The sequence below is a fragment of the Marmota flaviventris genome, chromosome 1 (assembly GCF_047511675.1).
Source record: "Marmota flaviventris isolate mMarFla1 chromosome 1, mMarFla1.hap1, whole genome shotgun sequence".
NCBI classification, from domain to species: Eukaryota; Metazoa; Chordata; class Mammalia; order Rodentia; family Sciuridae; genus Marmota; species Marmota flaviventris.
Genome location: NC_092498.1, coordinates 217017054 through 217043212, shown reverse-complemented (window position 1 = coordinate 217043212; position 26159 = coordinate 217017054). Strand labels below are relative to the sequence as shown.

The 26159-nt window shown below is 50.4% G+C and overlaps 1 protein-coding gene across 1 annotated transcript; it reads left to right on the top strand.

Moving 5' to 3' along the window:
- The first annotated feature begins 175 nt into the window (after window positions 1-175).
- LOC114105783 (long-chain-fatty-acid--CoA ligase ACSBG2-like) lies at window positions 176-25099 on the top strand. Its single transcript, XM_027952348.2, is given in 14 exon segments — window positions 176-199; window positions 2807-3036; window positions 4582-4670; window positions 7558-7678; window positions 9806-9889; window positions 12442-12591; window positions 14334-14510; window positions 18185-18366; window positions 18442-18525; window positions 18527-18655; window positions 22378-22595; window positions 24286-24425; window positions 24591-24837; window positions 25026-25099. Coding segments are annotated over 14 exon segments (1941 nt in total). The 5' UTR covers window positions 176-183.
- Window positions 25100-26159: the final 1060 nt, after the last annotated feature.

The following is a 26159-nucleotide window of genomic DNA, read 5'->3' as shown; positions in this document are numbered from 1 at the left end:
AGGCATGACTAATCCATCCCAGGATTCTGGGCAGACATTACCTGAGGCTGGGAGTGGCCCTTTGCCATGTCGCTAAGTGCCCCTCTTTTGCCTCGTAGTACTACATAGAATGGTTCCTGCAAACCTGGAAGGGCTGAACCTCCAGTGTCTCAAGGAAAGGACACCAAGGACCTCAAGACAGACATGAGTGAAACGCAAGGTATGCCGCCCAAGAGAAGTGAGGGGGCACGTTGATGGCACAAAGGGACCAGCCGCCCCTCTCAGCCCTGCTCAGCCCGTCACCACTCCCAGTGGAACACGGAGGAAGTGGTGGGCGGCGTGAGCTGGCCCCAGTTCACAGTCTGAGTTCAGAGTTCAGGAGTCCAGCCACGCTGGGCCTCATTTGCATGCCCAGGTCACTCAGGCACTGATCGTAGCTCCTCCCCCTCAGGATGGTGGGCCCGTGTAGGGCCAGTGCCCAGGAGCCACCCAGAGTCCCGATGATGTGGCATCGTGAGGTGATGGCCGCCGAGCGAACCCCGGGCCTCGAGCCATCATCCAGACCTGCATCCACCCTCACAGCTCTGTGTGCCTTGCAGAGCGCATAAAATGGTGGCCCCACGATGACTCGTGGTCCCTCCTTCTCAATCAGCAATGAGCTTAGAAACCATGTGTCCGCCTCCCAGGCTGTCAGAACAAAGCGACCCGGAGCGGGCGTCTGAGCCCCCAGCAGTGGATGGCCTCCGGGTTCTGGAGGCCGCAGTTCAAGGCCACGGTGTAGGCAGGGCCTTCAGAGGCTCCGAGGGAGAATCCGTGTCAAGCGTCTCCCGGCCCCTGTGGCTGGGGCCATCCTTGGGGTTCTCTGGCTTGTGGGCACACTGCTCCAACCCCTGTGTCTCAGTCCGTTCAGTGAGACTAGGAAAATCATAACAGAAAGAGGTTGGTTCATGTTCTGCAGGCTGGGAAGCCCAAGATTGAGTGCGTTCACTGGCCAGGGCCTTGTGCTGCGTTGTGACATGGCCGATGGCGTCCATGGTGGGGCACGTGAGAGCAGCAACTGGGCGCAGGCGAAAGAGGCAGAACACGGGCGGGGCCTTGCTCCGGAACAGCCCACTCGCGTGGGACTAAAACAGGCCTGCGAGGGCAGGGTTCGCTCACTGCTGCTTGCACTAACCTGGTCCCCCGAGAACGGCATCGACCCCTCTCACTGGCCCCTCCAGCACGGCCGCCGTGACCGCACAGTTCAACACGCGCTTTGGAGGCCACCAGCTGCTTCCAATCATAGCACCTGCCTCTGGGTGCGCATGGCCCTCTCCTCTATGACCTTTCCCCTTTGTGGGAGGACAGCAGTCACTGGAGTTGGCGATCACCCTACATCCACGATGTTTTCACCTCAAGATCTTTAACCAAGTCCACCTGCAAAACCCCTGTTTCCAAATAAGGCAAGGAACATTCCCCTCCCTCCATGGCTTTGCCAAATACGAGCTTATGTCTTGCCCCGCCACATGTCTGCTGTTAGGGCAGGGGCTTCTATTTTTTTTTTTTTTTTGGTACCAGGGATTGAACTCAGGGGCACTCGACCACTGAGCCACATCCCCAGCTCAATTTTATATTTTATTTAGAGTCAGGGTCTCACTGAGTTGCTTAGCAGCCTTGCCATTGCTGAGGCTGGCTTTGAACCTGCGATCCTCCTACTTCAGCCTCCCAAGCCACAGGGATTACAGGCATGTGCCACCGCGCCCAGCAGGGGGCTTCTCCTTGACATAAGCTTTCTCCATCTTTGTAGCAGAATAGAGCAGAAAGAGCCCAAGAGTGACATAATCCATCACTGGCCAAAGCACATGGAGTCACTTGGTGTTAATTTACCTTAAAAAAAAAAAATCCATGTAAATACAGGTTGAGCATCCCGAACCTGAAAATCCCAGACCCAAATGCTCCAAAACCCAAACCTCATGAGCACCAACACCTCACCCCAGGAGGAAGATCCCACACCCGACCCCACACATGGGTGGCCGCAGAAATGCAGCCGCACCACAAGCCCAATGCAAAAGGACCTTCAGTCTGTGTGCGTGCATGTGACGCCTAAGGGAATTCTGTGTCTGGATTTGGGTCCCATCCTCAAGACACCTCCTTAGGTACAGGCAAATATTCTAAAACCCGAAAACAACCCAAACGTCGGAAGCATTTCTGTTCCCAAACGTTCCTGTGACGTGGAACTCCAGTTAATGGTTCAGAGGCAGAGTCATTTAAGGCTGAGGTGGGTGGGTAGCTTCAGCTCAATTTGAAATGCAGCCGGATATGGAGGATGGGCGCGTCCTGGGGGTGTGTGATAGGCCAGCTCTGCAAAATGCCAGCTGCAGTGGCACGTAGGTGGTGGGTAAGCGGGCGTTTGCCATAGTTTTTCCACTTTCTTACATGCTTGAATTTTTTTATAATAAATTATTGAAAGGGACCATCAAAAATAAATAATTGAGCCTGGTGCGGTGATCCACGCCCGTTATCCCAGTGGCTCAGGAGGCTGAGGCAGGAGGATCGTGAGTTCAAAGCCAGCCTCAGCAACTTATCGAGGCCCTAAGCAAGTCAGCCAGACCCTGTCTCTAAATAGAATATTAAAATGGGCTGGGGTTGTGGTTCAGTGGTTGAGTGCCCCTGGGTTCAGTCCCTGGTAGCCAAAAACAAATAAATAAATAAAAACTCATAAAGGAGAGCGGGAGCTCTGACCACTCATTTTTACCCAAGGAGGGTACCTTGTCTCCAAAACCCAGTCACCCCTCCCGAGGTGCTCCGTTAATGAAGTCCCCCCACCCAACCCCTTGGCTGTTCACAGGTCCTACCAGGTTGTGGACCACCTATCGAGATGGAGAAGTCCTCCTCAGGCTGTCGGAACACGGGCCAGGCCACGAGACCCCGATGACCACCCGTGAGCTTTTTCAAGAGTCAGTCCAACGATTCGGCTCCTACCCGGCTCTCTCATGGAAGGATGACGAGAAATGGGAAACTCTGAATTTCTCCCAGGACTACCAAGGTTGCCGGAAGGCCGCCAGAGCCTTGATCAAGGTGAGCGGGTTTGGACCACACGTTCAGCGGGGTCCACGTAGGGGGATCTGGCACTAAACACCGAAGCTCTAAACATGCAAGAGTTAATTGATGGAATTGCTCCCCACAGCCCTTGACCCTCAGCCACCCGGGTTCGCTGTGGAGGAAGCCACCATTGCCAGTATTTTTTGCATGTCCTTTTGGGGAACAAATCATGTCTATATCATACAAGTTTCATGTTTGCACAGTTTTACACCCAAGGTTCTGAATCTGGCTTTTGACCCTTATTATGGCATATCAGTGTATGAGTCAGTCACTGCTACATAACAAGTTATCCTACAGTGAACTAAAATGACAGATGTTTGTTACCTCCCATGAATCCAGGGCCAGCTTTGCTGGGTGGCTGTGGCTCAGGGCGCCTCCTGAGGCTGCTGACAAGCTGTCCAAGTTACTTATGTGGTACCCAGAACAAAAGGGCGTCTCCCTCAAAGACAGCCAGCTTCATCAACTTTCCTGGGTCGTTATCAGCCACATCTGCAATAGGCCTGCACCTCTAAGTGTGCAATTCATCACTATATGATGTTACTCTCTTGAGTACTTTTGTTATTAGACATAAAAATAATTTCACATCTATTCAAACGTCCACACACATACATGTACATATATACATATGTGTGTGTGGTTTTGGTTTTGGGGTTTTTGTACTAGGGATTGACCTCGGGGGAGGGGCTCTGTTGCTGAGACAGGGTCTCACTAAGTTGCCCAGGCTGGTCTTGCACTTGCCATCCTCCTGCCTCAGCCTTGTGTCTCTGGGATCACAGGTGTGCACCACCACACCCAGCGTAGGGTTTTAAAGAAACCATAAAATAACATGTGTTGGTGAGGACGCAGAGACACTGGGAACCTTGCACGGTTGATGGAATGCCCATCTGAAAAAGAGTACGGCGGTCCTTAGGCATTAGACCTGGGATCCCCATGTGTCCAGCAGTTCTGTTCCCGGGGGATATCCAAGTTGAAAGCAAGGGCACAGGGAGGTATTTGTGCGGCCGTGCGCTCGCCACAGCCATTCACAGTGGCCAAGCAGCAGGGGGTCCAAAATGGGGGATATCATCCAGACAGAACATGGGAGTGTTGCGGCATGAGTGACCCAAGGCACCCTGAGCAGCGAGCCATCAGTCACAGAAGGACAAATGCCGCCCGGTCCCACTCCCGGGACCCCCCCCCACACACCTGTGTCTTCAGAAGCAGCACGGTGGGAGCTGGGGCTGGGACTGGACAGGCGCCACTGTCAGAAGGGACAGAGCTGCCAGATGGGGAGAGGAGGAAGCTCTGGAGATGGACGCCCTGGACGGCAGAGCCCTGGACGGCACACGGTGAAGATGGCTCATATTCTGCCACAAAAAAATAAAAAGATAGACAAATGGAGTGTCACACAGGGGGAGGCAAACCCACCTCCCAGAGTCGCATTTCAGTCGTGACACTGACTACTTTCAAGCCCATTTCTCACATCCTGGTGATCACGGCCGACGAGCCCTCTGACTCACGCTGCCTTCCTTTCCCTTCCAGCTGGGCCTGCAGCGGTTCCATGGGGTTGGCATCCTGGGATTCAACTCGGTCAAGTGGTTCATTGCAGCTCTTGGCGCCGTCTTGGCAGGGTAAGGCACCGCCCTGGTCCACTGGGAGTGTCGGGGAGCCACTGTCCTGGGCCTGGCAGCGATGGCCGGCCCCAGGTTAGCGGGCAGGAGGGACCCACGCACAAGTCACTCTCATCCCGGGTCAGGTGATGGTGTTCCTAAAGCCGGTACATTTTTTCCTTCAGCGAGAGAACTCTGTTCAAAGTAGTGATCACAGATAACATCTAGAGACTTCTGACCACGGGCCAAGCACGGTGCTCTGTGTGCGATCCGATAAAATCTCACGGAGCAATGTGAAGTGGGCCCTGCCACCCCATAGGCACAGATGAGAGAGCCAAGGCTCACAGAGCCAGGGGCAGAAGGGCCAGCCCCAGACCCAGGCTCTTGGTCAACTGCACCCAGAAAACCCCTCGTTGTTTCCCTCCGGCTGCGTAAGGCCTCATTTATTCATTTTCATTTAATTTGTATTATGACAAAATGTGTATAACATGGAATTTATATTGTCCTGTCTCCAGAGGAAACTTCTCTGCCAATGGTGGAGTTATGGGGGCGTCAGGACGCCCTGGAGTTGGATGGGAACTGTTTAATTCACCTTTGGGGCATAATTTACCAGATGATGCAGTAGGTATTTCATAAATGGTGACCATCTGTATGGTCAAGTGAAAGTCCGTGTGAAGTCCTGTGTGTAAGGGGTAAGCCTACAAATAATCCCTAAAGGAAAAAGACCAGCCATCTTCGTCTACACCGGGTTTCTCCCTCCTGGCACTGACGACCTCTGAGGCTGAACCGTTCTCTGTGGTGGAACATCCCAGGCCATCCCTGGTCTCCACCCTGGAAATGTCAGCAGTACCCTCAAGTTGTGACAACCATAAATGTCCCCAGGATTTCCAAGTGTACCTCGTGGGACAGAATCACCCGTTTAGACTCCCCAGGTGAGGGGATGCCATGGATCCCGAGAGACTCTGCATCCCGTGATCATTTGTCCTACTGAGGTCCTTCGATGCTGCCCTGTCAAGAGTGAATGTGGTGTCCAGCGTGGGCAGGGATGGAGCAGCCAACACAGGAAACTGAGGTCGATGCCAAAACAGACATGGCATGTACACGTGTGGGCATCAAGACCTACACACTCTAGTGTGTTCTACTTCTGAATTTCATACGAGCATATATCAGTCCTGACTTATTAGTGTGTTGGAATGAACTTTAACAAAGAGTCAATTTGTGCTTCAGGACAGTGTGGTGAGACAGTGTGGTACGTGGGTGGGCTCTGGTCGAAGAGTGCAGCTGAGTTTAGAGCGATTGGTCTTCCCAAGATCTTGTGTCATCTGGGAAAATGAGGATGATTTCAATATACCTCCAAGCCTCACAGGATTAAGCCCTTCGACAGAGCCTAGAATAGTGCATGCCTGCAAACGGTGATTAGGGTAACTATTTCACATGATTATAACCTGCATGATTTCCTGCACAATCTAGCAGCACAACTAGATCAACAGAGCAGAGAGCCCAGAAATAGACCTACATATGCTTGGTCACTGACTCTCATAAAAAAACACCAAAGTAATCCAATGGTGCTGGATGTGCACATGGGAAATGTGCCAGCCTTGATCCCTACCTCACACCATACACAAACTTAGACTGAGGTAGGCTGTAGACCCAATCACAAAAGCTAAATTCTAAAGCTTCTGGAAAAAGGCAGCACAGGAGAATATCTTCACAACCTGGGGTACCCAAAGTTTTCTTGGGACACAGAAAGCAAAATAAAAATAAAATAAAAGGCTGACAAATGGGCTTTGTTAACATTAAAAATTTATATTTTTGACTCAGTAATACCATTTCTAATCATCAATCCTAGGGAAATAATATAAAACAACAAACATAAGTGATGATGTTAAAAGAAATGTGATTTTCTAAAAAGAATGACAGGAAATAACTATTCTACAAGTAGAGAAATTGGCTTTTTAAAAAAACTTGGCAAAAAAATTTAAAATGATTCTAAAGTAGTGAAGAATACACCATGTACATATATGTAATCCTAGTTTTACTATTACATAACCATGAGGACATATACCAGTTATTTACATCTGTTAACACAAAGTTTCCTGTATGCAAAAAGTGAAGCTGATAATAATACCTGAAAGTTGTTGTAAAGAGGAAATAAAAGATACTTTAAGCATATAGTAAGCCCTGTAAGTTTTGGTTATTATAAGAATATGATATTCATTATTATTATGGCCACGTAAAACCCATAAATTTGTAAAACAAAAATGCAATAGAACAAAAATAAATAAATAAATTATAAAAAAATAAAAATGTCTGCTCATCAGAAGGCACCAAAAAGAACATGAACAGGCAAGCCACATGCTTGGAGAAAATATTCATAAAACTCGAACCTACCAGAGAATTTGTATCTAGAATGTACAAAGAAATTCCATAACTCTGTAAAAAAAAGACAAAACTTTTAAATGGGTGAAAGACTTGAGCAGAAGTAGCACAGAGAAGTAGCCCATCAATACTGGGAAAGATGCTTTGTGTCATCTGCCATTTAAATGCACACAAAACCACAATTGTATGTCACCAGCAAGGTCACACGTGAGAACCAAAGACAGTAAGTGGAGAAGGAGCCGAGGCCTGACCCCTCCTTGCCATATAACCTTGAGCAAGCAGCCCCTGTGCTGGCCTCTTCTCTCTTGTTGGTACAGTGGGGTGTTGTCAGGGGTCTGTGATCCACTGTCATGGTGACAACGTAGGAGTTCCCACTCATCATGGATGTCATTTCTGTTGCTTTCAATGTGGTTAAGCTGGTGCTGAGACTGTGACCTCAAAACTCACCTGCAGACTCTCCTCTGCCTGACCTCCCTGCCCGCTCACCGCCAGGGGAGTGAGCACATGCAAATGTGTTTTCTCTCCCCAGGGGCCTCTGTGTTGGTATTTATGCCACCAATTCTGCCGATGCTTGTCAATATGTCATCTCGCATGCCAAGGTGAACATCCTGCTGGTTGAAAACGATCAACAGTTACAGAAAATACTTTCGGTAAAGCCTTACCTAGCACTGCGCGCCATAGCCACCCCGGAGACCTCAGGGCTCTGGCCAGGCCTCATCTGACTCCCTGGTAGATGCTAATGATTGAGATGGGGGTTCCCCCTGAAATGGGCTCAGGAAGAGTCCTCCATGACCACACCAAGGTCCGGGTGAAGCTGCTTTTGTGGAGGCAGCAGATTGTGGGGGGTTTAATTTCCAATTAACAGTAACTGAGTTTACGGCTCAACCTCCACGTAAAAAATGCATTTATGCATTATTTTATAGATGCCATTTTATTTTACAGACACGATTTATTTTTTCTTTAGGAGTGTGATGATTTCAAGTCCACGCTCCCTGACATTTTCTTCATTTCTTATCACTGTTTTCATTTCTGAAATGACTTTGCTTTTCTATTTCTTTCCTGAGTTCTGCCACTTCCTGTTTCATTTTTTCCCCCTGGTGACAGGCCCTTCCTTCCCTGAGCACCTGAATGTCTGCTTTGTGCTCTTTGCTTCATTACCTTTTAAATTTTATGCTGGAGAGCTGGATTGCAATTTTCTTTCACTTTGTGGTGAAATTTTCAGGTGAGTTTTCTCTGTGTGCAAGGAAATTTAGCTTCTCTTCTTCTTTTCTTTTTGTAGTATCTTTGTATAAATGTTGTAAAAATTTGTTTGAACGAGCTGCAGTTTCCTGCATCAGCTTTTGGCAGGAGGATCCTGAAGGTAGGAGAGTCCTGGGAAGAGACTTCTAGGCAACCAAATTCCTCATTCAGCTCAAAAGCCTCTGAGTCACACAGCTCTTCACTTGTAATATCTCTAGAGAACAGACGTGTCTTGCCATTGATGGCATCTTCTAATCACGTCGATCATGTGTTTTCCCATGCCGAAATTCAGGCACACTGTCCAGACTCAACAAACTCCCAGCTAGAGCCGCTGAGATTCCATACCAGGGTTCAGGAATGACAGACAGCTCCAGCCTTAAGCTTCTGGGAATTGCTTTCTTAAGTGCTGCTGCTGTAGTCTCCAATACCCATGTCACCGCTGTTTGTTCACACTGTGGCAGGGGCCGGGGTGATGGTGGGTGGGTGGGTCCTTCCTCCTGCCATGCATATTGGCTTAATGTGAGTTTTCTGTCACTGAAATACGCCACATGCCCTGACGGTTCCCTCTACAGCTCCCTGGATGCCATACCTTACAGCCCTGATTCTGGCATGCCTGGCCTCCCATGCGTAACAAGTTGTTTCTGTTCCTAGTTTTGTGGAAGGCGCAGTTCGGGAGAGACGGATTTGTTGTTCTAGTTGCTCTGTGTAAAAGATTCAAACTGGATATCAAGCTCCGCTGGAGAGCGTTGATTTGGGCCAGTGATCATGGCCCTCCTGTGATCATGACCCTCCACCCCCAGAGGTTTCCTGTCTCCTTGCCTTGGCCTCCCAGGCTCCACCCCGCTGGCCCTCACCACCCTTTCTTGCTTCCTTCCCTGTCACTGTCCTGGTGTCCCCTCTGGCCATGCTCTCTGGGGTCCTCAAACTCCCTAGGCTGGGCCTCTTCCAGGCTGCTGAGCATTTAGTTCTTCCCCCTGGAAAACTCTTGCCTGGCTGTCCCACCACCAGCTTCTTGTCTGAGCACAGGTCATGCCGGAGGTGGCTCTTTCTCTGGGCTGGCTAGATAACGCCATAAAAGTGCCCTCCTTTGCATGAACAGGCTGTAGGAATCGCACCAGTCGCCTGAACCGTACAGTCCTAGGCACAGCAGCCGGCTCCCAGCGTGTCCAGTGCCAGCCACCTTCATGAAGAATTTTGTTGCCTAGGTTAGGTCGCTGCCTAGTGCAGGTCGCTGGAAAGGGGAGAACCAGGACATGCTTAGCTCGCCCGCCAGCGTCCGCCACGCAGAGCAGCAGAACGGCCTGAGAAGCGCCCGGCCGCAGGCGGTGGTCTTCATCCACTCTTGCCCGTTGCAGGCTACTACTGATGTGACCCCAAAGAATCCCGTAGCCCAAACCAGCCATGACAGAGCAGTGCTTTGCAGTGAGGGTGGGGAAAGACAAGAGGCTGGAGCTGCTTCAGGACAGAGCTGAGACTCTGCCAGCCTCAGCTTCCCCAGGGCTGGGTGGCCACAAGCCCCACAGGGAACTTCGTTTCAGATTCCACGAAGCAAGCTGGCGACCCTAAAAGCGATCATCCAGTACAAGCCTCCACTGAAGGAGAGAAGCAACAACCTGTACTCTGTAAGTGGGGGAGGCGGGCACTGGGGAGGGGGCTGGGGCCTTGCCAGGGAGGTGGGTTAGCCCGTCCAGTGGGCAAGCAGAGAAGGGGGTAAGGGAAGTGGACAGGGTCATGAGGGGGGAGTGAGAGGGGCTGTGCTGCGGAGTGGGTGGGGCCCTGCTGGGGAGTGGGAGGGACATGCTGGGGAGTGGGTGGGACCATGCTGGGGAGTGGGAGGGGACCATGCTGTAAAGGGGTGGGGCCATGCTTGGAAGGGATGGGACCATGCTGGGGAAGAGGTGGGACCGTGCTGGGGGAGTGGATAACACCATTTAGGTGGAAAGGGTGGAGCCATGCTGGGGAAGGGGTGGAGCCATGCTGGGGAGTAGGTGGGATCATGCTGGGGCATGGGCGTGGCCATGCCCTGAGACCTAGACCTGGTAAGGGAAGGGGCGGAACTCTTAAAGGAAGTGGGCAGAGAGCAAAGGAGAGGCTGGGCCTTGCAGAGGGATGGGTGAGGCTTTATCATGGAAGTGGATGGGACCCTGTAACGGGAAGCTGGGGGACCTTTGGGACTCTTTTTTTCTTTTGTAGTGGGAAGGTGTCTGTTCTGGTTACTTATTGTTGGATAAGGACACATCCCCAAAGTTGGTGGATTAAAACAGCAACAATCATTTCATTTTTTTTTTTCCAGAACATGAAGGTGGTTGAAAAAATACCAAAAAATTGAAAGTTAGATGTATTAAAACACATTTTTTAAATTTATTTTTATGAGTAAAAATTATGCATATTTATGTTTTACAATATGATATTCTCGTATATGTATATACTATGGAATATCTAAATCAAACTATTTACCATATAGATTACTTTATTTTTTAAAATATTTATTTTTTAGTTATAGGTGGACACAATATCTTTATTTTATTTTTTATGTGGTGCTGAAGATCGAACCCAGTGCCTCATGCATGCTAGTGGAGCGCTCTACCTCCGAGCCACAACCCCAGCCCCTAGATTACTTTAAATACTTGTTTTTTTTTTTGTGAGAATACTTTAAGTGATTTTCAAATATACAACTCACATTATTATTATTTTTATATTTTTTTGTAGTTGTAAGTGGACAATGCCTTTATTTTGTTTATTTATATGTGGTGCTGAGGATTGAACCCAGTGCCTCACGCATGCTAGGCAAGTGCTCTACCACTGAGCTATAGCCCCAGCCCTGCAACTCACATTATTTGAAAGTTAAATATTTTACTGATACCCAAGCCATAATTTATTGTATGTATATATGCATATATGTGTGTGGTTTTAACAACAGATAAAATTCATCTATAATTTTTATACCTTTATTTTATTTATTTATTTTTATGTGATGCTGAGGATCAAACCCAGGGTCTCACACATGCGAGGCGAGCACTCTACTGCTGAGCCACAACCCCAGCCCAATAATATTTTTTATTAAAACCATTTACTGGGTCTGGGGATATAGCTCTGTGGTAGTACACTTGTCTAACACGCAGGAGCCCTGGGTTCCATCTCCAGTTCCACAGAAGATAAAAATAAAACCACTGAAGCTCAGCGCAGTGGCACATACCCGTAATCCCAGTAGCTAGGGAGGCTGAGGCAGGAGGATTTCAAGTTCCCGAGCCAGCCTCAGCAAAAGTGAAATGCCAAGCAACTCTGTGAGACCTTGTCTCTAAATAAAATACAACATAGGGCTGGGGATATGGCTCAGTGGTCAAATGCCCCTGAGTTCAATCCCCAGTCCCCACCCCCCAAAAAAAACAACCACTGACCACTTTAAAATATGTAAAAGAACATATATCAGGCGCACACAGTTTTCTTTTGGCTGCAGGTTCTGCTATGGCTTGGACCCAATGGTCCAGTCTTTATCTAAAATTTTGATATAGTCATCAGATTTTTTGCATTAATAGTGACTTTTGAATTGCATTGTAACATTATTTATCTTGATTACCAAGGGGCGTGTGTGTCTTAAATTCCATGCCCTACCCAGCCCTAGTGCTCACCCTGTTCTCAGCTGCGACTCCTCCAGCCTCTTTCCCCGTCTCTTTGTGCCTTCACCATATGGCCTCCGGAGCTGTGACCATGAGACCCCAGACTCATTTGCTGGTCGGTTTCCCACAGAAGATGTCTTGGGAGGCAGCTGGCCAGGTGGACACTGCCTTGCCTTTTATGACCTGCCTTGGAAGCCGCAGAGCCAACCCAAAGCTCTGCCAGGAACCACAGGGCAGGGCCACCGTATCTCACGGAGGGAGGGGCAAGGCCCCCAAAGAGATGTGACACCATAAATGGCATCAGTGTCACTTTTGGAAAACACACTCTCCCCCTCCCCTCCTCCCCCTCCCCCTCTATTCTGTTACCGCTGGGAACCTCCGCAGGAGTGGGTCCTGAAATCATTCCCATTTCACAAATGAGGAAACTGAGGCCCAAAGAGGCGACGGCACTGGGAAGCGCAGAGCTTTCCAAGGCCCCACCTTGGCGGGGGCCAGCCAGTGGGTGGGTCCCCCGGAGCCGGCGGGCCCCCATCCTCGGCTGTCTTGTCCACCCACAGTGGCATGACTTCATGGAACTTGGCAACAGCATTCCTGACACCCAGTTGGACCAGATCATCAAGACCCAGAAAGCTAATCAGTGTGCGGTCATCATCTACACCTCGGGGACCGTCGGCCTCCCCAAGGGCGTCATGCTCAGTCACGACAACGTAAGCGCCAAGCCCTTGGCTGTGGGCGGCGGGCGGGGTGGGTGCTCCGAGCGGGGGTGAGACGGGGCTTCAGGGCAGACCTGTCCGAGGCCTGACTCTGCAGTCTCGGGCCGGCCGTCCCGGTCCCCAAGCCTCGGTTTCCTCATCTGCGGGATGGGAGCATTTCCACCGGGGGCTGTTGTTCGTAGAGAGCTAAAACCGGTGGATTCTATTTTCTAAATGAGAGCACGCTCCCGTGCAGGGCGTGTCCGCTCCCGGCAAGCGGGGTTGGCTGGAGAAACCTCCGCAGTGCCCCCCCCCCATGGCCACAGCGGGTGGTTCCGGACCCCCTCGGACCCCCTCGGAGATGGACTAATCCCGAGCACATATCTGGGGCCAAATGCTCCACGTGTTGGACTTGGCCATCCTCTCTCCCGTCCACTCGCCCAGCAACAGCTGTCAGGCACACACCGTGAGGGGACATTCCAGGGCTGGGGATACCGCAGTGAACAAGCCAGATCCAATGCTGGATCCCAGGAAGACAGACGGGAGGTGAACAGGCAAACACAGGCTGTGCTAAGACTCAGACCATAACACCTTCAACCGCAGCCGTGTAAAGTGGCCCCTCTAAGGAGGTGACATTTGAGCCACGCCAAATATTCAAGCAGCAGCCCACCGTGGGAGTAGGTGGGGGGGGAAGCCAGAGGAAGAGCATTCCAGGAAGAGGGAATGGCCAGTGCAAAGGCCCTGAGGCTGAAGCAGGCCTGGTGAGTTGGAGGGACAGCTGCCAGGTCCACGTGGCTAGATTAGCACAGTTACTGTTCCCCGTAGATTTATGACAACATTGAGAAATACAGATAGCGAAATTGTAGACACTCTAAAACTTTACTTGAAGGTATGCCCTGGAAATGGGAAAGCACCAGTCCGCTCACTGTTGGCGTATTTGTGTGATGGGATCGTGGGTAGCCTGTTTGGTTCTATTGTTTTATAATAAGCATGAGATTCAAGGACCTCGGCATTAGACCAGAGACCCTGTGCCTACTAGAAGAAAAAGTAGGACCAAATATCCATCTTGTCGGCTTAGGAACCAAATTCCCCAACAAGACTACTAAAGCACAAGAAAGAACCAAGAATCAGTAAATGGAATTGTATCAAGCTAAAAAGCTTCTTCACAGCAAAGGAAATAGTCAAAAACATGGAAAGCCTACAGAATGGGAAAAAAACATCTTAGCCACTTGCACCTCAGAGCGTTAATCTCCAGGATACACAAAAAACTAAAATAATAATAATAATAATAATAATAATTACACACACAAATAAATAACCCAATTAATAGATGGGCAAAAGAACTGAATAAACACTTCACAGAAGAACAAATACAAATGGTCAACAAATGTATAAAAAAAAGTTCAACATCTCTAGCAATTAGAGAAATGCAAATTAAAACTACACTGAGACTCCAGGTCATCCCAGCCAGAATGGCAATCATCAAGAGTAGAAGTAACAACATATGTTGGTGAGGTCGTAGGGAGAAAGGCACACTCACACATTGCTAGTGGCACTGCCCTGTGCTGCTGCTCCCCATCTGTGAGACGGGCTGGGGAACAGGGAGCCACGGACCCCAGGTGTTGGGAGCAGGGCCGAGGGGCAGCTTGGAGCTGCAGAGCAGGGCTTTGTGAGCACAGCAGGCCCTCGGGGAGGTGAGGCCCTGGGTAGGTGAGGCCTGGGGAGGTGAGGGCCTGTGGGCGTCTCTTGTGTTCTAGATCACGTGGATGGCTGGAGCAGTGGTGAGGGACCTGGAGCTGACGGCAACCCCCGAGCATCAGGAGGTGGTGGTCAGCTACCTGCCCCTCAGCCATATTGCGGCGCAGATGATGGACATGTGGGTACCCATAAAGATCGGCGCTGTCATTTACTTTGCTGAATCAGATGCGCTCAAGGTAAGGCTGGGTGAGGACCTGGGCCCCACGGCATCCTCCGGGCGGCCCCAGGGGTGGAGGGCTGTCCCTCCAGGGAACAGGTGTCCTGCTAAGCTCTAGGTCTATGAGGCTTTTCCCTTAGTCCGTGTCTTCTGCTCCAAGATTCCTTGAATATGTGATACCATCTTTTCTTGATTTATTGAATTTTAAATATCATCAATTACCTTTCCACTGTGGTAAGTAAAAATTTACTTCCTTTTCTCCCCCGTTTCCACACATCTCCCTTCCCATCCTCTCAGGGTCAATCATTCTTAAGCACTTCACTATATGGTTATGTTTCCCGGTCGGGTACAACTTTTTGGTTTTTCTAGAGTTAATACTTGCTTTTCTTTTCCAATTTGGTGACATTTTTGCACACCAGTCCAGTCGCTCCATTTGATCCAGCCCGTGTTCATTGGCATTTTTCAAATGGTCAAATATCCGTTGCCTTTCTTCCCTTCAATTCTTAGCTCTAATCTGGACGGCTGTTGTCCTAGGTTGGACCACATAGAAGCAAAATCTGAGATGGGTATTTTTGTGATTTATTGAGAGGAAGCTCTCAAGTGAGAGGAGAGGAGCAGAGAAGGTCAGGGGGAGAAGCCAAGAAAGGATGTCGGTTTGGCTGGACTAAAACCTCCTTCAATCCACGGGAAGCCCTAAGACATGAATGCACCACAGAGTTGCTCCACTTGGGCCAGGAAGACTGGTGTCTATGTCTCAGATAGTCACTGGTTGTAGGCTCACACACCACAGGGGAGCACAACTTGCCAGGCCTTTCTGAGTAAGGGCTCCTCTCCAGAAAAGAAGACACCGTGCACTGTGGGGACCAGGCTAGAACACCCACGCACCTTCTACAAGCCGCCATGCAGGGCTATCCCTTCCCCCACACTGTGGTCTGTTTTCCAGGGTCACTGTGTCGTGTTTTTGGATATTCCTTCATGTGGCTGGAGATCGCCCATGGTAGCTTTTTCAGAGTAATTCTGTGAGAGGAATTTTGATTTCTTTTATGTCTGGACTTCGCAAACATAACAAAGCCAGAAGAGAACTCTGGAGTTCCACCGTCCCCTGCTGCCCCGTGAGCTCTCTGGTACGGCCACATCGATGACCGCACAGTTAGTGGCTTAGCAAGGCACACTTTTATGATGTCATAGCTCTGGAGGTCGGACGTCCAAAATGCCTCTCTCTCTGTGTCCTCGGGGCTGGTTCTGTCTGGGAGGTCTTGGGAGCATCCATTTCCTTCCTTCCTCTCCCAGCTTCTAGGGGCCTCCCGCGGTCCTCAGTGTGGCCTCTCCCTCCACCTACTGAGCCAGCAGTGCAGTGCCTTCCACTCTCAACCCTCCTCCACAGTTTGCTTCCATCATCAGATGTCCCTGACTCTGGCCTCCTGATTGCCCCTTGCAAGGACCTTGGATGACATTGGGCTGCCTGGATGATCCAGGAAATGTCCCCATCTCAAGATTCTCAACTTTGATGGGCTTGGTGGCCCATACCTGTAATCCTAGGAACTTGGGAGGCTGAGACACAAGGATCTCAAGTTCAAGGGTAGCCTCAGAAACTGAGCAAGACCCTGACTCAATTAAAAAAAAAAAAAAGACTAGAGATCTGGAGGTGTAGCTCAGTGATGAGGGAGCTTGGGTTCAACCCCTCAACTCAACAACCCTTCAACTCAACCACATCTGCAAAGACCCTTCTGTCCCCAAAGACATGGTCATCACCAGTTCTGGGAGTTAGGGTGAGGAGGACATATTTGGGGGGAGGGCATTATTCTCCCCCACACTCTCAATCAAGCAGCTAAATCCTGGGCCTTTGTTCTGCCTTCTGGAAGGGCCTTCTCCTGTTCTGTGAGTGGCTGACTCTCCCTGCCACTTAATTCTTTGCTTGACTGTTTCCTCGGTCTCTCAGTCACTCTCCTGTCCCCTCTGTTCGGTGCTTAAGCCACTGCAGTTACTCAATAAGGCATGCTTTTTTATTTTTTTAACTGAATGCATAAAGTATACACAGTCACCTACTGGATCCAAGAAGTTCCATCTTCCCACATCCTTATCAATCCCTAATAGTGTCAGAATTTTTAATTGTCAATCAGAGTTGTGCTGAGGGGTCTTGAGGTTTAAGAATCTGCCTTGTGTTTCACAGTAGCTGCAGCACTTCACATCCCCGGGGGTGTATGAAGGTTCTGGTTTCTCCATGGGTGCCCAGAGCACGTATCCACTTAAAATTACTTTATGGCCATTCTAATGGGTACAACGTGGTGCCTTATTACTTTAATTTGCACTTCCCTAATGGCCAGTGATGGTAAGATCTTTCCCTGTGTTTATTGGCTATTTGTATATCTTCTTTGGAGAAATGTCTGTTTGAATCTTTTGCATTTTAAATTTTGGTTGGATATTTAACCTTAGTGTTGATTTTAAGAGTTCTTTACATATTCTGGTTATGATTTTTAAAAATTTTCGTTGTAATTACACAATACCTTTATTTTATTTACTTTTATGCAGTGATGAGGATCAAACCCAGAGCCTCAGCGCTCTACCACTGAGCACTCCCCCCCCATGAATTCTTTATCAAATAGAAGACTCACAGGTGCTCTCCTGGTCCTGTGGTGTGTATCTCTGTTTTCGTCATAGTCTTTTGAAGAGTGTCAAGTGTTTAACTTGAATGAGACCCACTTATGGGTTCCCCCTTTCATGCTTTTGTTCTCGTATCTAGGAAATCTTGGCCCACGCTAACATCACAGAGATTTTCTTCTCTTTTCCTCTAGAAGGATTTTGTTTTATCACTTCCACTTTAGGGCGATGCCCATTTCAGTTTTAGTGTTGCCAAGCGGAGCCCCTTGCTCACTGTGTGGAGTCCCTCTCTCTGCCCTGCAGTCCTCGGCACGTTATTGAAAATCGGTTGTTTACAAATGGAAGGTTTCTTGCGGGACTTCTGCTCTGTTCCCTTGAGCAGCACGGCCATCCTTAGGCCAAAACCACACTGCCTTGGTCATGGCACTTTGTATCAGGGTGATCGACCTGTCCCAGTGTGCCTGGGGATTCCCCACTTTTTAAACTGAAAGTCTTGCATTTCTGGAACCCCCTCAGTTCTGGGTAAGCCTGCACAGTGGATTAGCCTATTTTATAGTAAGTTTTAAAACTAGGTAGGAGCCTCTGATTTTGTTCTTCTCCCAAATTGCTTTGCCTGTTGGAAGCCTCGGCATTTCTATGTGAAACGTAAGATTGGCCTGTGGATTTGTACATGACCTCCTGCATGGATTTGGACAGGGATTGCGGGGATCAAAAGATCAGTTGGGAGGTGAATCTTGCTTCTTTTTATTATTTTTTTTTTTCACAGTTGCATACTATCCCATTACAAGCTTGGGCAATTTCTTTAGCTGATCTCACTTGCTTAACATGCAAATTGTTTCCATTATGCCACAAATCACATCTTGTTTGCCTTTCTCTGTGTATCCAAGTCTTTCATTCAGCTAAATCCCTCGGCTCACTTCCAAGCATCTTCCCGGGGTGGGTGCCATATCCAAGCCCTGGAGAGCATGAGCTCCCGTGGGACTCGGCTGTCCAATCCGCGAGGGGAAGGTCCTCGGGCTGTGCCACACCCCGGCTCAGGTCCCCCAAGGCACTGCGGACGTGCCCCGACCGGACCTGCCTGTCCGTCCTGCGCAGGGCACACTGGTGCACATCCTGAAGGAGATAAAGCCCACCATCTTCCTGGGGGTGCCCCGCATCTGGGAGAAGATGCATGACACCATCAAGGAAAACCTGGCCAAGGCCTCGAGCTTGAGGAAGAAGGCGTTTACGTGGGCAAAAGACACGGGCCTGAAGGTCAACACCAAACGGATGCTGGGGTAGGTGGCGGCCGGCCCGGGCGGGGCAGCCCAGCCATCCCGCCCGCCCGGCTCCAGGATGTCCTTGGCCCCCAGGAAACGCGACCTCCCGCTGGGCTACCACGTGGCCGAGGCGCTGGTGTACAGCAGGGTCCGCGGCTCCCTGGGCCTCGAGCACTGCCACGCCGCTCACCGAGAGCACCTCCGAGTTCTTCCTGAGCCTGGACATCCCCATAGGCGAGATCTACGGCCTGAGCGAGAGCTCGGGGCCCCACTCCATCTCCACCCACAGCGACTACCGGATCCTGAGGTGGGCAGGCCCGGGCAGGGGCGGGGACGGGGACGGGGGCAGGGGGCAGGGGGCAGGGGACGGGGGCGGGGGCAGGGGGCAGGCCCGGGCAGAGGCAGGGGCAGGGGGCAGGGGACGGGGGCGGGGGGGGGTGGGGAGCAGGGGCAGTGGCCGGGCGGCCTCCGGGCCTCTCCAGGAAGGCCCCAGTCTCGGGCCTCCAGCGCCCCAGCTTCCTGAGGCGCGGACCCCTGCTTGGTCAGGTAAAGCAAGGGCCGCCCCCATGTCGCTGGCGAGTTCTGCCTCCAAGTTCACGTCCTGTGACCTTGAAGCCCCTCCACTTGGCCATCTTCCATCTCTAACACTTCCCCGGCCCCTTTCTGGGTTTTCCCAAGTTGGACTCACCCCAGGCCCAGAGGTTGACCCAGATGATACCAAAACCAGGAGATCACCAAGGGCAAGCTCAGCGCTGGGGCAGGGTGAGCCCTAATCCAGAGTCCCTGCCACCATGGCGCCATTCTCACCTCCCTGTCCTGCTTGGGGCTCTCCCTTGTCAGGTGCCAACTGAGGTAGCAAAACAGGCTGGGGCTGGGGCTCAGGGGCAGAGCGCTTGCCTGGCTGTGGGAGGCACTGGGTTCGAATCTCAGCACCACATATAAATAAATAAATAAATAAATAAATAAATAAATAAAATAAAGATCCATCAACAACTAATAAAAATATTTCAAAAACAAAACATAAGTTAAATCCTTCTAACCTGACGAATCCTTCTCCTGCCTGTGACTTGCGGGCACCTTAACGTCTCCGCCTCCCCCCTCATGCCTCTAAACTCCCATCAAAATCTGTCTTCTGCAGAACCCCAAGGCCCACTAGTGTTTTTCAGAACCAAAAAGCAGTGCTTCCCACCCACCCCTGGAAGGAAGGTGCCAGTGCCAGTCTCTGTCCTCAAATGATCCTTTTCAGTGAGTGATATGTGTAAGTCAGCAGGCTTAAAGATGGCACCATGAAAGTCCCCACCCAAGCCTTCTCCTGAGTCCCCTAGGGCAGCCATAACAAAGCACCCACAATAAACAGCAGAAGTGTGTGGGCTGCCAGTTCTGGAGGCTGGAAGTCAGATCAGGACGTGGACAGGGCCGGCTACTTCAGAAGCTGTGATGGGGAATCTGCCCCAGGCCCCTCCCCAACTTCTGGTGATTTTTTGGTGTTCTTTGACTTATGGAGTGTCACCCTCTCACCTCCATCTTCTTGTGGTATTGTGTGTGTGTGTGTGTGTGTGTGCGCGCGCGCGTGTGTGTCCCCATTTCCCCATTCTGTAAGGACACCAGTCACTCTGGATTAGGGCTCACCCTGCCCCAGTGTGACCTCCTTTTAAATAATTACATTGCAGTACCTTGTTTCCAGGTAAGGTCACATGCCATGCTACTTGGGTTTAGGACTTATACATATGAACTGGGGAGCAGGGGTGGGGGGCACAACAAAATTCAACCTGTAACCACCTCCCAGAGGCAAAACAACCACAGTGTTCTTTCTAGTCAAGCTGGCACACGTCAGGCATTGACATATGCTGTGAGCATTTATCCCCAACAGAAGCATTTTCCATGTCAAAACAGACACAGAACCCTCCTCCTCTGAACTCTGGTTCTCTCTGCAACCCAGGAACCAGATCAGCTCAGACAACAGGGTTCCCTCTCAAGGTGGACTCAGGGCAAACTTTCCCTCATCCTGGACTGGCACCATCTATGCTCGGAGTCAGATGGATTTTGTTAGTAAGGGGTTCTTATCATGTGGAGAATGTTCCCTGTCAGTAGAACAGCTGCTCTGTGTATGTGTGCGCCTGCTCGTGGTGTGTGTGACGGGTGGAACCCAGGGCCGAGTGCATGCTAGGCACGCACTTTATTACTGAGCCCCTGCCCCGGCTGCCTTATTCTTTTTTTAAAAAAAATTTTTTAATTGTACTTAGACCCAACACCTTTACTTTATTTATTTTTATGCGGTGCTGAGGATCAAACCCAGGGCCTTGCACTTGCTAGGTGAGTGCTCTCCCTCTGAGCCACAACCCCAGCCCCACCTGCCTTATTCTTAACAGCTTTGTGGTATTCCAGAGGACACAAATGGTCGTACCGTAAATTATTAAGTGGTTCCCTTACTGGTGACTATTTAGGGCTTAATTTCTCCCATCAGGTGTTCCCATAAATAATGATAAAATGAATGTTTGACATAGACATTTTGTACTGTGATGCAAAATGATATCTCCATTTTTCTCTTCCTTTTATTATAAGTGGAGTTAGAAATAATCTTTTCACACATATAAACCCCACTTGCAACTTCCTTTTCTCTGAACTTTCTGTCTACATTATCTTCCCATTAAAAGTTGAATCATTTGTTAGCATTTACATATTAGGAAAATCAACCCTTTGTCTTTCATTTTTTCATTAGGGTTTTTATTTTAGTTAATTTTTTTACAATACCTTTATTTTATTTATTTTTATGTGGTACTGAGGATCAGACCCTGGGTCTTGGATGTGCTAGGCGAGCGCTCTACTCCTGAGCCTACAACCCCAGCCCCAGTTAATCTGGTTTTTTAAAAATATTTTTTAGTCATCAATGGACCTTTATTTTATTTAAATGTGCTGAGAATCTAACCCAGTGCCTCACACATGCTAGGCAAGTGCTCTACCACTGAGCTACAGCCCCAGCCATAATCTGTTTTTTGATGTACAGAAACTTATGATTTTTATCTGGTTGAAGTTATCAATCTTTTTTATGGCTTCTAGATTTTTCTACATATCTAGAAAGGCTTCAGTGGAGAAGCTATAAGTCTTTTTTAAGTTCTGAATGTCTCAGCCCTGCCTTTTTTCTCTTGCTGAGATGATTCCTAGGCTTAACCCTTATCCTTCTAGTTTCCAGGGAAGGAGATCTCAGTGATGCAAGAGCGTGTTTATCTCTGCATCCTAAAACTGCCCTTGCAAATGTATTTCTGGAGAAATGAGTCTTATAAGAATTCAGATTTCAGATGATGCTCTGCTATCTTATGGAAGTAACTTTTCACCTCTAGGGAGATTCTAGTTGGTTGGTTTGCTGATAGTCAGCTGTCCTGGTCAGGGTGACCTGCAGTATAGATGTATAGGTCTACACGGCTGTTTTCTCAAGGGTGGGGGGATTTTTTTCCTATCCTTAAGCACTTTTTCCTTCTCCTATGTACATGGGTATAAATACAGTCCACAGAGGCTGGGGTAGGGGTTCAGTGACAAAGAACTTACCTGGAACAGGTGAGGCCCTAGGTTTGATGCCCAGCACTTCAAATAAATAAATAAAAACAATCCACAGCCAACCATGGTTGTGCACGCCTATAATCCCAGTGGCTCGGGAGGCTGAGGTAAGAGGATTGCTTTAAAGCCAGCCTCAATAAAAAGCAAGGCACTAAGCAACGCAGTGAGATCCTGTCTCTAAATAAAATACAACACAGGGCTGGAGATGTGGCTCAGTGGTTGAGTGCCCCTGAGTTTAATCCCCAGTACCTTCCCCTGCCCCTCCAAAACAACAACAAAACAAAAAATGGTCGACATCACTGCTAGGGTTTCCAGTTCACAAAGTGTTGGGAATTTAACAGATGAAACACTTTGGCAGGCCCCTCCTCACATCTGCTGGGTCCTAGAGAGGGTGCAGGTCCAGCCTGGGCCCTCTGAGCACACTGTGGGTGACTTTGTCTCTGAGCCTCGGTTTCCCCACTCCTGTCCCCCTGGCAGCTGTGGCAAGATCGTGAGTGGGTGTGAGAACACGCTGGTCCAGCAGAACAAGGACGGCACTGGGGAGGTCTGCATGTGGGGCAGGCACATCTTCATGGGCTACCTGGACAGGGAGGACACGACTCTAGAGACCATTGACGAGGACGGCTGGCTGCACTCCGGGGATCTGGGCCGTATGGACAACCAGGGGTTCCTGTTTATCACGGGCCGCATCAAAGGTAGCACTGGTGCCGGGGTCTGGGCTCTGAGGGCCTCTTGCACGTGCTGGTGCAAAGGCTGGCTTTCCCACCTCCCATGAAGGGCTGTGCAGGACACCCTGGTGGGCACGACCCAGCCTCCTCCTCATGCCCAGGAAAGTCACCCCTCCATCATTTGGCACTCCATCGTCTTCCTTTGGGAGGATGGACCTGGGAGAGACAGGCCCTGAAACACCCATTCCCTCCACTGTAGCTTGAGGATGTGAGGATGCTGATCTACAGAGCCTGAGGGTTAATTGCAATGACATGGACAGGATCTCCCAGGGTTTCCTGGAGAAGGCCCTATGGAAAGTGCTTCTGGGTTTCCAGGACTCACAGTCTCCACTGCCACTAATCAGTCATGCCACCTTGGCACAGCCACAGACGATGCATGAAGGAATGGGTGTGGAATTCCACGTGATTCTATGTGTCACAAATAATCCTCCTTTCACTTCCTTTTGTCCACTTGGAAAATACATATTTTAAAAAATAAACATTTTTGGCTTATAGCCACACAAAATTGAGCAATGGGCCAGATTTGGTGCACAGAACTATGTAGTTGGCCAACTCATATAGAAAGCATTTGGTATCAAATCTGACATAGGCAGTAACTATTCAATAAATGGGCTATGTTAACATTATTTCTTGTGATGAGTGACAGAAAACTCATTTCAAATTGAGTGGCAAAGCAAAACTGTTGGCTAAATATAACTGAAAAATCCAGAAGTTCTAGCTTCAGGCATAGCTGGATCCAGGTACCAAAATGACTTCACAATGAATCTTTTTCCTTCTCTGTGCTAATGCCATTGCTAATAAAGTGGTTCCTGTTTTGTGGCAAGAAGGCTACCAACAGTCTAGGTTCATTTCTAACTCCAACGGAAAGAGAGTAGTATTTCCAGTAGTTCCAGTGCAAACACTGTATGTCTGGCTTTCATTGGACTAATGGAGAAAAGATTATCAAGAGGAGTGCATGTGTCTCAGAATGAGTCTCACTGTAGGGGGTGGAATATGCCAACTTGTTAGACCTGGTCATCCCTGTGGTCCACCCCACCCAGGCCAACTGCATGAAAGAGCAGATTGCTAGTGAAACAGCCAGTGCCGTCCCCAGGGAGGGGTCCCTGGGCAGGCCATGCCACAGAGGTGTTCTGCACCATCACAGTGAAGATGCTGTTGGGACAAATGGCCATTGTAAGGGCAGCTTTGCCAGGTCCTGGGACAGGAGGAGACAGGATCACAGAACGAAAGAGTAAATTTTTCTGGGTCTAGGGTAGGAGGAGATGTGAATTCTGGAGGTGAAGATTTCTGGAGACTGGGCAGAGGGGGAAGGATTCTTAGAGAACTAGGGATGCCACACAGGCCCCCAGGGTAAGTCTGGAACTAGACTCCTAGGTGGCCAGGCAATGGAAGCAGCAGCAAGAGACAGACAGAGCCTGGCCCCAGGGGCTTCACTAGCCTGTAAGCAAGACGTGAGAAAGGCCAGGACAGGCCCTGGGGGCCAGGCAGGAACTCGGACTGGGATTCCTGATGGGAAAGCAAGTGACTAGGGAGGTGGGGCCAGGGCCTGCATGCTCCTGAGATTTTGGCGGTGAGTGTCATCTGCCATTCTGTCCCCATACCAGTGGGGGTTTCCTGTTGTCATGGGTGGACCTGGTTGAGCCAAGCCTTGTTGCAGAAATCCTCATCACTGCTGGTGGTGAAAACGTGGCCCCCGTTCCCATCGAGAACCTGGTGAGGGAGAAGATCCCCATCATCAGTAATGCCATGCTGGTGGGCGACAGAGCCAAGTTTCTGAGCATACTGCTGACGCTGAAGGTGAGGTGGGCCCCTGCTGTCCCCTGGGGCCTCCACAGCCAGGCTGGCCCGGCCCCAGGGCCGGGAGCTGGCCTGCAGGTTCAAGATCACTTCTTGGTCTTCAGGGTCTGGGTTGGGTTGGGCTGGCCAAGGAACGTGTGTGGTGACAGGGCTGTCCTGGGGTAGTGTGAGACGGATCAGGTGAGCGGAGCACCTCTGAACAAGCTGAGCTTGGAGGCCATCAACTTCTGCCGGAGCCTGGGCAGCCAGGCAGACACTGTGACCGAGATCGTGAGGCAGCAAGACCCACTCATCTACGAGGCCATCCAGCAAGGCATAGATGCTGTGAACCTGGAAGCCACCAGCGAGGCACAGCGGATCCACAAGCGGGTCATCTTGGAGAAGGACTTCTCCATCCAAGGCGGAGAGCTTGGTGAGTGGGCTGGACAGCTGACGATGCCGACCTCAGAGGCTGGTCCCTTGTCGGCATCTGGGCCATGTGGCTTCTTGGGGGTCAGAGGGCTTGTGGGTCTTGGCCATGGGATTCTGTCTCCTGGTCAATGCTGCAAGTATGGAATTTCCTTTCCTCCATGACTCAATCGATTTCTCCATTCTCAACAGGTCCAACAACAAAAATGAAGAGGCCATTCATAGCCCAGAAATACAAAACACAAATCGAGAACTTCTACCAGTGACTGCCCAGGCAGAGCCTTACTGCCCCAGTGGTGAGGTCCAGTTGCTTGGCTTTGCTGGGTTCTGCACTGACTGTCCTGCGGGCTCTGCTGACTGGCAAGAGTGGGTAGAATCTCTACCTGGGGCGAATCACAGTGGGTTCTGGGTAGCGTCTGGCCTCACTCCTGCTCCCCTCCCCGGGGTGTGGAGCCTCCTTCACAGCTGGTCTGTGAGTGGACAGCCGCACTCTGCCTCTTCTGCTTCCTGCAAGGAGGAAGTGTGTGACCCTCGTGCTCAGGATGGCATCTTCCTGAAGCCTCCACGTTCACTAGCTTGTTTGGAGAGGGCCTCTGGTCAGAAACCTTGGTGGAAGTTTCACCTGCCAGGAACCCAAAGAACGAGCAGTGCCTCCCTTCTCCCCTCTGCCCCAGGTCATGTCCCGGGGCCTCCACTCCACCACGTGTCTCCAATGGGGATTCTGGGCAGTGCCAGCAGAGAACATGCCTTCAGCTGTCCCCAGGCCACGTGACCCTTGTGTGGGCAGACCTGTTCTCTGCTGATGCCCCTCACAGCCCACTGGTAGGAGTCTGTTGGGGCTGCCATAATAAAAGAGCACAGGCCTGGGCCTCAGAGAGCAGGGACTTATTGTCTCAGAGTTCTGGAGGCTAAAAGAGATCAAAGCACCAGCGGGGTTGGTCCCGTCAGGGGACACACGGGACCTGTCCAGCCTTGATCCCTAGCATGCAGATGGCCGCCTTCTCCCCTACCTCGTGTCTTCCCTCCATGCATCTGTGTCTGAATCTCTTCTTAAGGACAGCAGTCATGACTGGACACAGTTATGCTGGGCTGGGGCCCACCCCAGGACCCTTCTTATCTTCTCTACCTCGCATCTCTGAACGAGGGAGTGTCTGAGGTGCTGGGGGGTGGGAACTTCAACAGGTGAGCCTGGGTGTGCACCTGCCTCAGCACCCCCCATGTTGGTGTGTCCCTCTGACCCCCGGGGTCCTGTGGGGGCTGGTTGCCCACACCTCCGTATCCCCAGCCTTCATGAGACTTCCAGTTGCACTCTGCAGGTGAGAAGCT